This window comes from Cupressus sempervirens, chromosome 11 (assembly GCF_028749045.1).
Source record: "Cupressus sempervirens isolate cs-2001-9-10 chromosome 11, ASM2874904v1, whole genome shotgun sequence".
NCBI classification, from domain to species: domain Eukaryota; kingdom Viridiplantae; phylum Streptophyta; class Pinopsida; order Cupressales; family Cupressaceae; genus Cupressus; species Cupressus sempervirens.
In genome coordinates, this window is record NC_143128.1 from 792,089,184 (window position 1) to 792,104,648 (window position 15,465).

Below are 15,465 nucleotides of genomic sequence, written 5' to 3' on the forward strand. Positions count from 1 at the left end.
TTCAAACATGAATATTTATATCTTAATTTTGCTAATTTTCATAATCCCAAAAACATTCAAGTGCCAAAACAAGAAAAATGGTATCGAAAAAGCCATCATTTTTTTTTTGTGGGATGGCTTGCACATCATCCTATATAAGACAAATGGTTTATGTATTAATAATTTCAGACTTTGATGTTAAACAATACGCAAAGGACAAGAAAGTTTGAAAAATTGTTCAAGATCTTCTCAAAATAAGTTTATGTCAACACTGATGGTTCTTTTCCTCCTGACATGGGCACTCTTAAAATCAACACTGATGGTTCTTCTCAGGGAAATCCTGGTCCGGCTGGTATTGGGGGAGTTGGGCGTGATAGTTCTAGTGATATTCAATTTATGTTTTCTATATACAAGGGTTACCATATTAATAACCTCATGGACGCCCTGGCTATCTTGGTTGCAATGGAACAGTGTTGTCAATGTGGCTGGAAAAGAATCATCTGTGAGACTGACTTGCAGGTGGTTGTGAACTTATTGCATAATAGGAACCTTGTGCATGTGGATTGGCATTTGGCTCTGGTTATTCAGCAGATCATTCAGTTATGCAACTCTCTAGATTCTGTGTCTTTTATGCATATCCCTCGTGAGTGGAACGGTGTGGCTGATTGTCTGGCTAAATGGGCCTCTAAGCAAGGGTCGACTTGGAATATTCTTGATCATAGGATGCTTCCCCTTGATTTATCTCAGATGCTGGTTAAACTTGTGGACCAGGATAAAGCTATGTAGTTCTCTTTGTTTCTTGTGTTATTCAACTCTCTTTGATATTCAATAAAAAATTTACCCCTCTTTTAGTAATAAAAAAGTTTATGTCAAAAAAAAAGAATCTATACAACATATTAAAATAATAATAATAATAGAATATTAAAAAAATATAATTCTATATTTTAATTTTTGGTGGATAAATAAATATTAGAATATAATTTTTTTTACAATCTACCAAATATTCAAAGTCATTTTAATATAATCTAAAAATATAAATAATTACTTTCAAACAAGTATCAAAATAATTAGAGAATGTTGATACTATTTGTGAATGTCAATAAACTACTTCTAGATAAGACACATCCACATCTAAATGCACTAAGCAACAATAGTAGAATGAGCAACAGAACTAAAATCCTCTGCATAATGAAACATACACGAATTGTTCATGAGAACTACAAGGAATGAAATAAAATAATAGACAAATCTCCACGGAAAGCAATGAATTAAATTATTGTAGATTGTTATAAGAGCATGTTCATCCACTAACATAATTATATAAATATAATAGAAGCACTTAGCTATTTTTTATAATAAAAAAACCTCTTTCCTTTGCAATTTTATTTTACCTTTCATTTTCTTATTTTTTTCACATAAAATTTACAAATAATGATAAAACAAACAACCACAATATTCAAAAGGAAAAATGAACATCAAAATGTTGATTTCATTGAATTAGCATTATCTACGTAAATTCTCTCTAACACAATCAAAATGCTCTACAATAAAAACAACAAAAGAGAACTAACATAAAACCCTAAACCAGAGAATTGGAATTGCAAAGAATGAATGAAATGACTTGTGAATGCCCTTGGCAAGCTATGAATTAAATGGTTGCACATTGTTATAGCCTGATTCATCCACTAACATAATCATATAAATATAATAGAAGTCTCTTTTTTAACCCAAGTCTTGTGCACAAAATTTTCTCAATGTTCACATTCAAAAATTCCATCTAAAAATAGGAGAACTTGAGGAAGACCATAAAACACACCCTTTGAACCCTTTTTTTCCATCAACATAAAAGTTCACTATATACAAAAAATGGTAAAAGTATGAAGGTGTGTCACACTTAAAATGAAATGGTCAAAGTTGACTCAAGTTTTTAAATTGAATTACTAAAAAGTGGCATACATATTGATAATTTTAAAATGATGTAAATAATAAAATATATGTTTATTAATTTATTTTATATTTATATTATTTTAAAAAATAATTGAATCTATTTTTTCATAAAATGAAAATAAAAATTAAGTTATTCATGTAATGTTGAGATTAAAGTTGCATCTCCAGCCATTCTTTATATAGTAATTTTTTAGCAAATTTATACTTTTTGTGTCTAGTAATAAACTTGAAACATAAGTGCATACATATTTTTTATTTTTTTTTATATAAATCATATATAAATATAAAGTAAAAAAATTGGTACATCAAAATATATTTCTTATCATTTGTCACGATCATAAGTTCTTTCTTCTCTTGCATCTTATTTTTCAAAATAATCAATCTTATATTTTTGTGTTCATGACTATTTTTTTTTTTTAAACTATATATATAATTAAAACATTTAAAAATATATTTTTATAAAGTTTTAATAAAAAGATATTTTCTATGTAATTGAACCTATATTGGTATAAATTATGCACTTGATGTTTTCAACCTTAAATACAATAAGAATTAAAATAACCCCCATTTGAAACTGTCGAATGTAGGACTTTTCTAATTCAACGGAGTGAACAAGCATGCCCAAAATAACATGATTACCAAGTCTCTGCAGCGATGTGTAATAAATTTCCAGTTGGCCATTCGAGGTACAAAGAAACGTAAATTGAACATACAAATTTCATCTACTACAATAAACTCAAGCACAATCAGATTCAACTTAATCCTTTCCTAGAAATGAATCACAAAACCAGTGTGTTTAGTGTTGGAATATAGCGTTCCATCAGTTTCTACGAACTGCATGCGTCATCAATGTGTAAAGAAGAATCTACCAATCTTATTTTACTTCTCTAGTTTGCAGTTCAGTTTGCTATCAAATGAATTTGCTATTTAGTAGGCAGACTCTCGAGCATTCCTCACCTATATATAGTTGTAATATGTTAATGAATAATATATTGTAGTCTTCTGTTGTTCCATCCCCAGTGATTTCGCTGTTGTTTCCATCTTTCTTTCTACACTCTTATATTCTATTTGGGTATCATAACATTCATGGGAGGTCCTCCTACAGTATACTTAGCTGTTGCGATGTACTTGTTTTAGACTTTTAGTAACTGTTACTACAGTTTTGCAGTAAGGAACAACAGGAAGGATGGGAGGAGGACGACATCGGAACTTTTTATGGTGCAAGGGAGAAAACAGTTGCGAATAAAAAGCTACTGACAGATCATGCGTGTAAGCTGATGTACACCTCTGTGATCTGCATTTACGCCCAGGGAATGAATCTTCTAAGGGCTACAAGGATCTAGTAAGAGCTTTCAAATATAGAATCTGCGTATTATATATTTGCAATCTTAAAGTCAACGTCCAAAGTTTATATCTGTGTCCTATTCTAAAGAGGCCAGCACTTTGTAGACAGAGGGATGGAGTAGAGAATAGTTAGGTGCTCAATAGTCTATTGTGCTTGTGGATAAGAAACTATATCTCATTAGGGTTAAGACATACGTGTGAGGATCGTTGTCCAATAGTTCAGAGGAGGATTGAGAAATCTAGAAGTTTAGACTTGTACCCTTACAAGGGTGACAAGACATTTCATATACAAATGCTGTAAACTGATGTCGGGAACTTGGATGACTGATGCAGAAGAAGCAATGGTCAATCAGAAAATCACTCTCCTGATCATTAAGACCCTTCAAAACGTCTCATTCTACAACCTACCACTCCATCAACTACTTGGCTCCACAAACCCTTCACCCCATGGTCTTGATCTAGTCCATTCATCATGGAAACACACTTCACTCTTTCAACGAACTTGGAGAGACAACATTCTTCACCATCGAATCTTTGTATTGTAACAACACCTTAGAGGTGTAAGAAGACCCTATAAAAGTTCAAACCCTTGTTGAGACTGCAAATGTGGAGAAAGAAATGACCCATATAACTGTCTGTCACTAATTGGACAGTAAAACAGATGGAGACTAAGGCATTTACAAGACAATCTTGGAACATTAACCAATGGAAGGTAAATAATGAAAAGGTCAGTGAAAAATAATTCCAACTCCAAGTGACTACACCCAGTGGATTAAGGTGGCAAATGCAACCCCAAACAGAATGTGACAGTCGGGAATTAACAAGTAAAGTGATCAGAAAATGGCAATAGGGCATTCTAATAACAATGAGAACTTTAGGGTGACAGAGGAAATTCTAATAGCAAGGATCCCAGCTTACAGAGACGTCAAAAGATATTAACCAACTTATAATTATTGTCCATTTCACCACAACTGTTTGTTGTTACAAAACTTGAGCAATTAAGACTGAGATCAGGCAATCCATCCAAGGAAACTATATGAGATGTAAACCTAAGGTGTGTGAATGAATGTTATGGTCCAACCAACCATTTCAATGATTACATGACAATGAACAACTTGGAATTAAAAGCAAATAACGCAATCCTGTCTCTGTCACAGATTTATACAACCATGACTGTGGAAATGCAATTGGACCCCAAAAAATAAAGTAGAACTTCTGATCCCAAGTTCTTAGAAGGTTATTTAGATCCTTTTCAATCTCTTTCAATCATAGTTATCCATTAAAACCTTTCAGTAGATTTGTTATTGTCAAAGCAAATGGAAATTGCAGTCACAGTTAAAACACCAGTTGGGCTAGAGCTTGGGGGATCTTGCCCAATACATAATCATTTTATTCCAAACCAAAAGCAATAGTTATGTACTTCACCATGCTACTAGAATCCAAGAAAGATGAATTTTTGGATGGTGAACAATGAAGTTATTGGCCCATATCTGTGTAACCCTTGGAAAATAGGGGTTTGAAGGCTGTTTACAAAGAAATTATTGGTTCTCCCTCTTTGTTCAACAGCAAGACTTGAAACTTGGCTCAAATGAAAGCAGAGTTTTTGCAGTAAAATGACAGTGCATTGTAATATTTCATTGATGGAACTTTCATCCAATTTCCACTAATGTACACCCTCAACCCAAAGAGGGGTATTTAAACACTTACAATTTGTTTTTAGCTGTCTAAAACTAATTTTGAAAGTTATGTACTTCACCATGCTACTAGAATCCAAGAAAGATGAATTTTTGGATGGTGAACAATGAAGTTATTGGCCCATATCTGTGTAACCCTTGGAAAATAGGGGTTTGAAGGCTGTTTACAAAGAAATTATTGGTTCTCCCTCTTTGTTCAACGGCAAGACTTGAAACTTGGCTCAAATGAAAGCAGAGTTTTTGCAGTAAAATGACAGTGCATTGTAATATTTCATTGATGGAACTTTCATCCAATTTCCACTAATGTACACCCTCGACCCAAAGAGGGGTATTTAAACACTTACAATTTGTTTTTAGCTGTCTAAAACTAATTTTGAATCAATTGGACATTGTTTCCTTAATTGACGACATATTTTGCAAATGTTGCAAAACATTATTGCAACTTTTGACACATTCACATCAAGGAGACCTATTACATCTGAAATGTGAAAAATATGGCCTAATTGACTTAAACATTATTTGTATGCTCTCCCTTGACATTTTACCCCTCTGACTAAGTTTGACCTACTAGGTTCTGATTGGTCTTACAATGCATTTCAACTCATTGGCCTTACAAAATGACTCAATTGGACTTCATGACATTATTGATTCTAAAAACAAAAGCAATGGCCTTATTACATTACTCTTGACCACTCATGGTCATAGCTGCACTGGTGCACTTGAACCCATGACAGCTAGATGACTATATCTGTAGCTGGGGAGCAGCTCGAAGAAGTCTGTCTTGTCCAAGAATTATTTTTAAAAAACATCTTTATGTAATGTATTTCCTTTTATTTTTATGCTCTTACTTTGATATTGTAGATTTAGGAGGGAAATTGGAATATGATTTTGTAACAGTCTACAAAATTATATTTGTCACCAATGTGTCAATTTTAGTTTTTACTTCTCTAGTTTGCAGTCAACACTCATAGTTCAGGGCTAATTATTCTATTTTCTATCAAATGAATATGATACTTTTTAGGAAGACCACTAAGTCTTCTGCACCGAAATATTCATAATCTGTTGTTAATAATATATTTAAGTATCGTATCCATCTTCAGTGATTTTACAGTTGCTTCTATATTTCTCTTTGCACTCTTATATTCGATTTGTAAGAACCTTTTACCTTATTCAAAAATAAAAAGTCTATCGACTCATGATGAATAAAAACACAGTGCAGAAACTTGATAAATCAGAAATTAAGAAAAATGATTATCTTGAGATGAGCTTGAAAGCCTGATGAATATTGCATTCGCTAAGAATGCATTTGCTATAGAGAAAATATTGTCAACAATTTCCAATGAATGGAAAAACAGATTCATGTTAGAATCTATTATTTGAAAATTAGCATTTCACTAAACTAGGATGGCTAGTCATCACACAAAAACAATAAAATAAACACAAAATATGACCTCAAAAGTACAATATACTATTTCCAGAATATTAGTTACAAAAGCTTGAAAGTTGTCCAATAGTAAGCTCAAAAGAGACATGAAGATCAAAACTTGAACTACTATATGCTTAGTAGAGGCAAACCCATCCTGTAATCAGTTAACAAGTATCATCCTAAATGTGCGAGGGAGTAATGTCACTGTTCTTTCATTCAAGTTTATCTAGAAGAACTATAACAAATGCACATAGTTGACAGTGAAATTAACATCCATATTAGCATCCGCCAATGACAACTTATGTTACTTCTTAATGACATTATAAAAATTCAAACTGTACAAGAGCCAATCTCACATTGTAAATGTAACAGAATTTTAAGCCTGAATGGGATATGTAGTTGTGAAAGATCCAATTCTACACCAAACTCTCTACTCTCTCCCCCTGTCTCTCTCCACCACATTCCATGCATTGCACAGTTCTCAGTACACCTACAAAATCACATTGATCACCAAAGTTGATCTGCCGGACCAATTTTAGCCAAAATACATTAGGCCTTGGCTTTTCCAGCCTGGAGAGCTTGCAAACGTTGTTGTATCTTCAATATCTGCAAAAAGGAAAGACACATTAAGTTGGGCTAAATTATTGAGAAAATAATGCACAAAACATGAATAGCATAAATCCTTCAAAAATTCTATCTCAACTATCAATAAAGTTTCACCAATTGTATAAAACCTACCTTGATTTTTATCTTACTGGAAGCCCTGACCTGACATAGAATGGCCTTCATATACAATAACATAGCTATCATTATACTCATTCACAAGTGGACATGTGGAAGACGTTTAATGTAATATTGCAATCAATTTTATCCTTGATTCATACTTTAAGGCATATGTACTTGAAAATTTGTAATCTTCTCACTGGTGACATTAAATGTTTGTAGGTGGTAGTTGTAACCAGAGAAACAATAATCTGCCAAAAGTCGCAATTATATCCGATTAATCATGAATCCTAGAGCCAACCCAATCCTTGAAAAAATCCCAATTTGTGGAAAAATAGTTGACTCAATTTTCAATGATTATTTGTGTTTGAAGCACGTTAATTTTTATTTATTTATTTTATTGTTTAAAAAAAAAATTATTTGTAAAAGGCCGAGGCCCTGTTGATTGTATATATTAAAAGAATGAAAAAATTACAAGGCATCCGTTCAAATAGGCACTGGTAGGAAAGAACAGAGAAGAAAACCTCCAGTCTCACCTGGGACAAATGTCCTATATTATGATGGAGAATGAAAGAGGCATACCCCAATTTACATAACACATAGAAGAGCATTATTTTACATAGGTTCAGATTAATGAGTATTTTCAACACAAAATTATTAATATGTTCAATGAATTGGATAGATATCTTTATCTTTCCTTCATAAGTCCCTTTTGTAGGATTGCTTTAAGATTTTGTTGTTATTGCGATTGTTTATGTGGCGAAAGGCTATTTTTTAGGGAAAATTCCTCCGATGAGCTTTCATATCTTGCTGCAGCTACAAGACATTTACCACCTCATGTGTAATGTTAGCACAAAACTAATTTAAAATAGTCTTCGCCCTAGATTTTCCTTTTATTGTGGTGTTGTCTTTCCATTCCTTAGCTGAATGAACCTTCTTGTTTAACTGAGTTCCTGAGATGATTGTTAATGACTTCAACTATACATGCCTCAACTCGATTTTGAAATGATCCCAATTTCATTTCTTCATTGTGGAAAATCCTTCTATTCCTTTCCTTCCAGATTTTCCATAAGAGAATTGAAGGTGACATTTTCCACAAACCATTATAGATTTTTGATAGTCCGTTTTTGGGCCAACTTTGCAAATGCTCCCAAAGGCTATTGGGAAGGGCTGAAAACCGAGTTTGACGCTTAACCGTTGCCAACAATGTTTAGCAAAGCTACAATGAAAAAGTAGATGACTCGTTGTTTCTGAATCTTTTTTACAAAGCAGGCATCTGGAAGGACCTTCGTATCCCATTTTGGTGAATCTAACAGCTGTGAGTATCCTCTCTTGCTAAAGCACATTAGATCTTGTTAGAATACCTAAAAAGGAAACAACAGTGAAAACTTTTTGATGTGGAAAATTCTGAAACCTTGGAAAAGCTCATCAAATTGTCGAATTGCTTGGAAATATCTAGGATGGAATAAAAAACAGTGTAGAATCAGCATGGAAACAATTTGTTATTTTGTCCCTTAGTTTCTTTTTGATGTTTGGAAAACCCTAAATAGAGGAGCGAGAGGAGCAATGGCAGTCATCAACAGAATTTGAAAGGGGCTCAATCATCCTGAATTGTGGGAGGCATGTGAGATGGTGTTGAAACAACTGATCGATGTGACCCAAGTTGTATGCACGTCCCAACCCATGGATTATGATGTGAGAAGTAATATAACTATCATTTGCACCAAAAGGAGGTGCAGCAGTTGTGTCGATAATGAATATATATTGTTTAAAATGTTAAGAGGGTTGAAGAATTGAAGCATATGAAAATTACTTCTACCAAAGTCATTTCTTTCAATAAAAGTGAGTGAAAAGAGAAAAAATATTGAACACGTATACAACCTTATTTCAATTGGTAAGTTGGAAGATTTAATTTTTTTAAGGTCAAGAATATGTGGAGTTATCTAATTTTTATTGTGTCTACTAAAATATTTGTGGTCTTTGTCATAGTTTTTAAGTTTCAGTGAGGGTTATTATTTCTAGTTCTATAGGTTGTTAAAAGTAGGTGTGCAAGTAGGTAGATTGAAGTTAGGTTGTATTTGTTGTTCTTGTAATGCCATAAAATATTTAATTCTAACATTCAAATATGTGAATAGCTATTTCCAAAAGACAAAAGGCAATTTTTAAAGCATATGACATGTTTTTGGTATGCATATATCATGATTTTCTACATCTTTTGTCATTGATGTACAATATGATGTAAGGGTTGGTTCATTTGTTTATGGATTGAAAATGTCGTGTTAGCATATTATTGCATGCCTCACCCGGGACAAATGTCCTATATTATTATAGAGAATGAAAGGGGCATACCCCATTGTTAACTAAAAGAGAGGTAAAAATTTTATTGAATACCAAAGAGAGCAGAACAACACAAGAAACAAAGAGAACTACAAAGCTTTATCTCGGTCCACAAGTTGAACCAGCATCTGAGATAAATCAAGGGGGAAGCATCCTATGATCAATAATGTTCCAATTCGGCCCATGCTCAGAGGCCCATTTAGCCAGACAATCAACCACATTGTTCCACTCACGAGGGATAAGCATAAAAGACACAGAATCAAGAGAATTGCATAACTGAATGATCTGCTGAATAACCAGAGCCAAATACCAATCCACATGCACAAGGTTCCTTCTATTCAATAAATTCACACTCACCTGCGAGTCAGTCTCACATATAATTCTTTTCCAGCCATGTTGATAGCACTATTCCACTGCAACCAAGATAGCCAGGGCTTCCATGAGGTTATTAGTATGGTAACCCTTGTATATAGAAAACAGAAACTGAATATCACCAGAACTATCACGCCCAACTCCCCTAGTACCAACCGGACCAAGATTTCCTCGAGAAGAACCATCAATGTTGATTTTAAGAATGCCCGCCTTAGGAGGAGACCAATACCCCTCACGATTAACACGCTGAGAGTGTTGCCTAACTCTATTCCCAAAGCGATTGTGGAGAACCGAGGAAGTGCTGCCCTGAAGAGGAAAGGAAAGGCGTGAATAAATACCAGCATCTCTAGGATCCAAACCTCCACCAATGTCACATTTAGCTAGGAGTTTTTCATGAAGAGAATTAACAATTTTCCCCCACAGGTGCCTGATCTCAAACTGCACATCATGAACGATCCTCCTATTCCTCTCAAGCCAAACATGCCATAATATAAGGGAAGGGCCAATAGTCCAAGCAACCTGAAGAAAAGAAGTCTTGGAAGGGGGATGGCCCAAACGATCCCAGAATTCAAACAAAGAGGAAACATGCCAGCACATGCATCCCCACACACTCCACCAGAAATGCCAAATCTGTTTGGCAAAGGGCACTAGAAAAAAAGGTGAGAAACAGTCTCTTCACTTTTGCAGCATAAAACACAAATGGAAGGCCCTTGGAAGCCTTGGTTGCAGAGATTCTCCCAAGTAAGACAATGATTGTAAACCAGAATCCAAAGGAAAAAGTTACACTTAGGCCATGAAAAACTATTCCAAACTTTCTTCCACCAAGAGACCTCCACCTCACCAAAAAGTTGCTTCGTCAGCGCAAGGTACCCCAATTTACATAACATATAAAAGATCATTATTTTACATAAGTTCAGATAATTGAATATTTTCAACACAAAATTATTAATATGTTTGATGAATTGGATAGATATCTTTATCTTTCCTTCATAAGTCCCTTTTGTAGGATTGCTTTAAGATTATGTTGTTATTGCGATCGTTAATGTGGCGAAAGGTTAGTTTTTAGTGAAAATTCCTCCGAAGAGCTTTCATATCTTGCTGCAGCTATAAGACATTTACCACCTCATGTGTAATGTTAGCACAAAAATAATTACAAATAGTCTTCACCCTAGATTTTCCTTTTAATGTGGTGTTGTCTTTCCATTCCTTAGCTGAATGAACCTCCTTCTTTTACTGAGTTCCTAAGATGATTGTTAATGACTTCAACTATACAAGCCTCAACTCGATTTTGAAATGATCCCAATTTCATTTCTTCATTTCTTCATTGTGGAAAATCCTTCTATTCCTTTCCTACCAGATTTTCCATAAGAGAATTGAAGGTGATATCTTCCACAAACCGTTATAGATTTTTGATAGCCCATTTTTGGGCCAACTTTGCAAATGCTCCCAAAGGCTATTGGGAAGGGCTGAAAACCAACGGAGTTTGACGCTTAACCATTGCCAACAATGTTTAGCAAAGCTACAGTGAAAAGTTAGATGACTCGCTGTTTCTGAATCTTTTTTACAAAGCGGGCATCTAGAGGGACCTTCGTATCCCATTTTGGTGAATCTATCAGCTGTGAGTATCCTCTCTTGCTGAAGCACATTAAATCTTGTTAGAATACCTTAAAAGGAAAAAACAGTGAAAACTTTGAATTCTGAAACCTTGGAAATATCTAGGATGGAATAAAAAACTGTGTAGAATCAGCATGGAAACAATTTGTTATTTTGTCCCTTAGCTTCTTTTTGATGTTTGGAAAACCCTAAATAGAGGAGCAAGAGGAGCAATGGCAGTCATCAACAGAATTTGAAAGGGGCTCAATCATCCTGAGTTGTGGGGGGGCATGTGAGATGGTGTTGAAACAACTGATCGATGCGACCCAAGTTGTATGCACGTCCCAACCCATGGATTATGATGTGAAAAGTAATATAACTATCATTTGCACCAAAAGGAGGTGCAATAGTTGTGTCGATGATGAATATATATTGTTTAACATATTAAGAGGGTTGAAGAATTAAAGCATATGAAAATTACTTCTACTAAAGTCATTTCTTTCAATAAAAGTGAGTGAAAAGAGGAAAAAAATTGAACACGTATACAACCTTATTTCAATTGGTAAGTTGGAAGATTTAACTTTTTTAAGGTCAAGAATATGTGGAGTTATCTAATTTTTATTGTGTCTACTAAAATATTTGTGGTCTTTGTCATAGTTTTTAAGTTTCAATGAGGGTTATTATTTCTAGTTCTATAGGTTGTTAAAAGTAGGTGTGCAAGTAGCTAGATTGAAGTTAGGTTGCATTTGTTGTTCTCATAATGCCATAAAATATTTATTCTAACAATCAAAGATGTGAATAGCCATTTCCAAAAGACAAAAGGCAATTTTTAAAGCATATGACATGTTTTTGGTATGCATATATCATGATTTTCTACGTCTTTTGTCATTGATGTACAGTATGATGTAAGGGTTGCTTCATTTGTTTCTGGATTGAAAATGTCGTGTTAGCATATTATTGCATGCCTCAAATGTTCTCTTTACTTTTGATGCTTATTTACTAATCTATTTCAAAACAATGTACTCGAGAGATGGCCCTTAATGTTTAAGTCATCTTTGTGTTGGCTTTCTATCTACATTCCATTTTCTTTTTTCCTTTTTTTATAAGCATGCTCTCTCTTTGCATTTTGTGATCTTTAGAACACGAATGCTTATCTTCATAGTTGTGTTAATGGTATTTAACTACGATTACATAGTTCTCACCAGTGTAACGGGACTCTGCGAGTCCGAGGCAGAGGCAGCCTTTTCGAGGCAAATGGCCTCTGGACTCTAACTTGGCCGAGTCCTAGCAGAGTCCACGTGGACTTGCCGAGTCTTGGGCCCAGGACTCCAAAAAAAAAATTTAAAATTTTTTTTTTTAATTTTTTTTTTTTTTCAAAATTTAAAAAGATAAAGATTTCTGGAAGGTGTTTTTTTTTCAATGTATATTAATTCTGAAAATCGTTAAATCCTTAAAAATCTTTGACTTTCATGGATTTTTCGAGTCCTTGCCAAGTTCGAGTCCGAGTCGGATTTTGACTTTCTGAGTCAGAGGCAAGTCTGAGCCTTGTAACTATGGTTTTCACATTCGGTATTGGTTAAAGCCTAAACTAAAACATAACTCGTACCAAGGTGGACACTTAGCAAGGGGAGGGGTATCATCATAGTTATGGGCAGCAAGGGGAGCAGTAAGAGTGGAAAAAAAATGTGTCCCCCTTGGTAAGAGTTACATTTTAGTTTAGGCTTTAGTCATTGCCCTCACATTCCACTACAATCTTTTATATGAATTTTCAATATGTTGTCAAAGTTTTAATAGATTTTTTTGTTAGCATATCAATGTTTCTCTTAGATGTGACTTGTACTTGCTTATTGTTCTATTGGTATATTTTGATTTTGGTAGGTTTGACTTTCTAAATATCTTAAATGTTAGCATGTGCATTTGTTTACTCTATAGGACGCATATGCTTTATAAATTTGTAGTTGTTTTTTCTATTTCCAAATCCTATTTATTAGGGATACGATAGAATTTTCTTGCTAGAAGTGCATCCTACAATGCCAAATTGAATTATTAAATTTTACTAATAGTAAAACATAAAAGAGTGCAACAATTTCAATACAAGTTAAAATTGCAATATTGAGAAAAGGTGAATTTTACTTTGTAGGTAATTGTTATAGTTTTAATATTATATATGCTTTAAGTAATATTTTAAGTGGACTTGCAATATGAATTATATAATAAAAAATATTATTAATAAATTAAAACATTTTTCTAACAAATCTAAAAATGAATATTATTAAAATCACACAATATAATCATTGAATTAAAGTAAATAATTATCTAATATCTTTTAATATAACTTATATAATAGAATATAAATATTAATTATCTAACTCAATTTATATTATTATTAAAAAAAAATACTAATTAAAATAATAATAATCTTGAACCAATAGTATATGAAAAAACATTAATTTTTGAAAAATGATATTTAGATACAACAATTTCATATTAATTATATTTCTTATACATTAAATGTGATAAAGAATTTGAAAGGTCAATTTCCTTTCATACAAATATCTTTTAAATTTAAAAATATTCAATGTATGTCATAATAAATATATATTTATAAAGTCATAAATTATTTTATAAATAAAAAAATTAGATTTATGTAGTTAATATATCAAGAGATGGATAAAACTTTGTATTCCACAAGCTCAAAAGAGAATTAAGAACTTCAAACAGAAAATAACGACTCTCAGACAATAAGGTCAGATTGGAAAAAGAATCAATCAAGTGAAGAAGTAGATAAAGGCATCAGCAAGAAAAAAGAAGGAAAAGCATAAAAGAAGACTCACAATAGAGAAATGGAAAAGACAGATAGTCAATTCCCAAAACAACATCACCAAACAAGCATCAGCAATGGAAAGAAAACTCAAAAGAACTTATATCAAAATTACAGAAAGGTTTGGACCAATCTAAAAAGGTCTCCATAACAGAAGCAAAATCTAAGTTAAGAAAGAACACTGGCAAAAAGTCAAAGGAAAACCAAAGTATAGCAGAAAATCAGATAGGGGATCAAGTTAAGAAATATAATACTACAAAACCAAAAACATCAGATAAGGACATAGTGGAGGAAAAGAATGAAATCCCTCCAGCATCCTCAAAACAATGGGAACATATAACAATCAAGAAAAGGTCGAAAGCGAGGAAATCATACAGGTTTTGGCAAAATCCTTCTAATGGAAAGAACCCCTTCGAAGAAAGCAGTCCAACACAGGATTAGGAGAAGGATTTGGAAAATCCTGAGAGAACTTGAAGAAGATGAAACAGAATCAATAGATGAATCAATAGTGGACAGTCTCAACAATGCAAAGGAACATGTGGATAAGTTGGGTATAGAGGAAACAATGGAAGGAATAGCAGCACCAAAATGTGGTAAACAAAACAAAAGACGAGACAGAAAATCTCTTGCAGAACTAAGTGCCGCAACAGGCATAGAGGAGAATCATAAGAAAATTGAAGATATGCTAAAAGTTGGGAAGGGGAAGTGCCTTCCCACGGAACAAAGAAGATAACTACCTAGAATGTTAGAGGATTAAACTATTACGATAATAGATAACCTTCTATTATTAGTTAATGGTTATCTATCTGTAATCTATTGTAAATATTATAATGTTTCTAATATTAGTTAGTCTGAAGTTATCTATTAGCTTTCTTTTAGCTAGAATAGAATGTTTCTATTTTGTACGATCGTTTCCTAAGGAAAAATCATTTTATTCTTTTGTATATATTGACCTCTCGATCTCTGTTAATATCAAGCAAGTATTTTACCAATTACTTCATAAAATGTTATCAAAGCATGGTTGGATTTTTTTTGAAAATAATAATTTCTTGTTTAAATCACCTGAACCTTATTTTCGAAATTATTGTTTCCCTAAATTAATCTGCTTCATTATACCTAGTTTAGGCTAGCGTTTTGGATGCAAAGTATCTGCAACTCGCGACTTCTCTGGCTCGCGAAATACGATGTCCATTAGCAAAATCGTGACTGGAAATCACGTGGCATCAAAC

General features: G+C 33.2%; 1 protein-coding gene across 2 annotated transcripts in view; it reads right to left on the minus strand.

Moving 5' to 3' along the window:
• Nucleotides 1-6,411: 6,411 nt before the first annotated feature.
• The window catches only part of PFD6 (prefoldin 6), a 57,125-nt gene continuing 48,071 nt past the window's right edge, over nt 6,412-15,465 (minus strand). For both annotated transcript variants that reach the window (XR_016358822.1, XM_089810250.1), the window contains exon 5: nt 6,412-6,996. Coding sequence is in view for 1 of the 2 variants with exons in the window: in XM_089810250.1 (XP_089666376.1) it covers nt 6,940-6,996 (57 nt within the window). In the remaining variant the exon portion in view is untranslated. The remainder of the gene's footprint in view (nt 6,997-15,465) is intronic.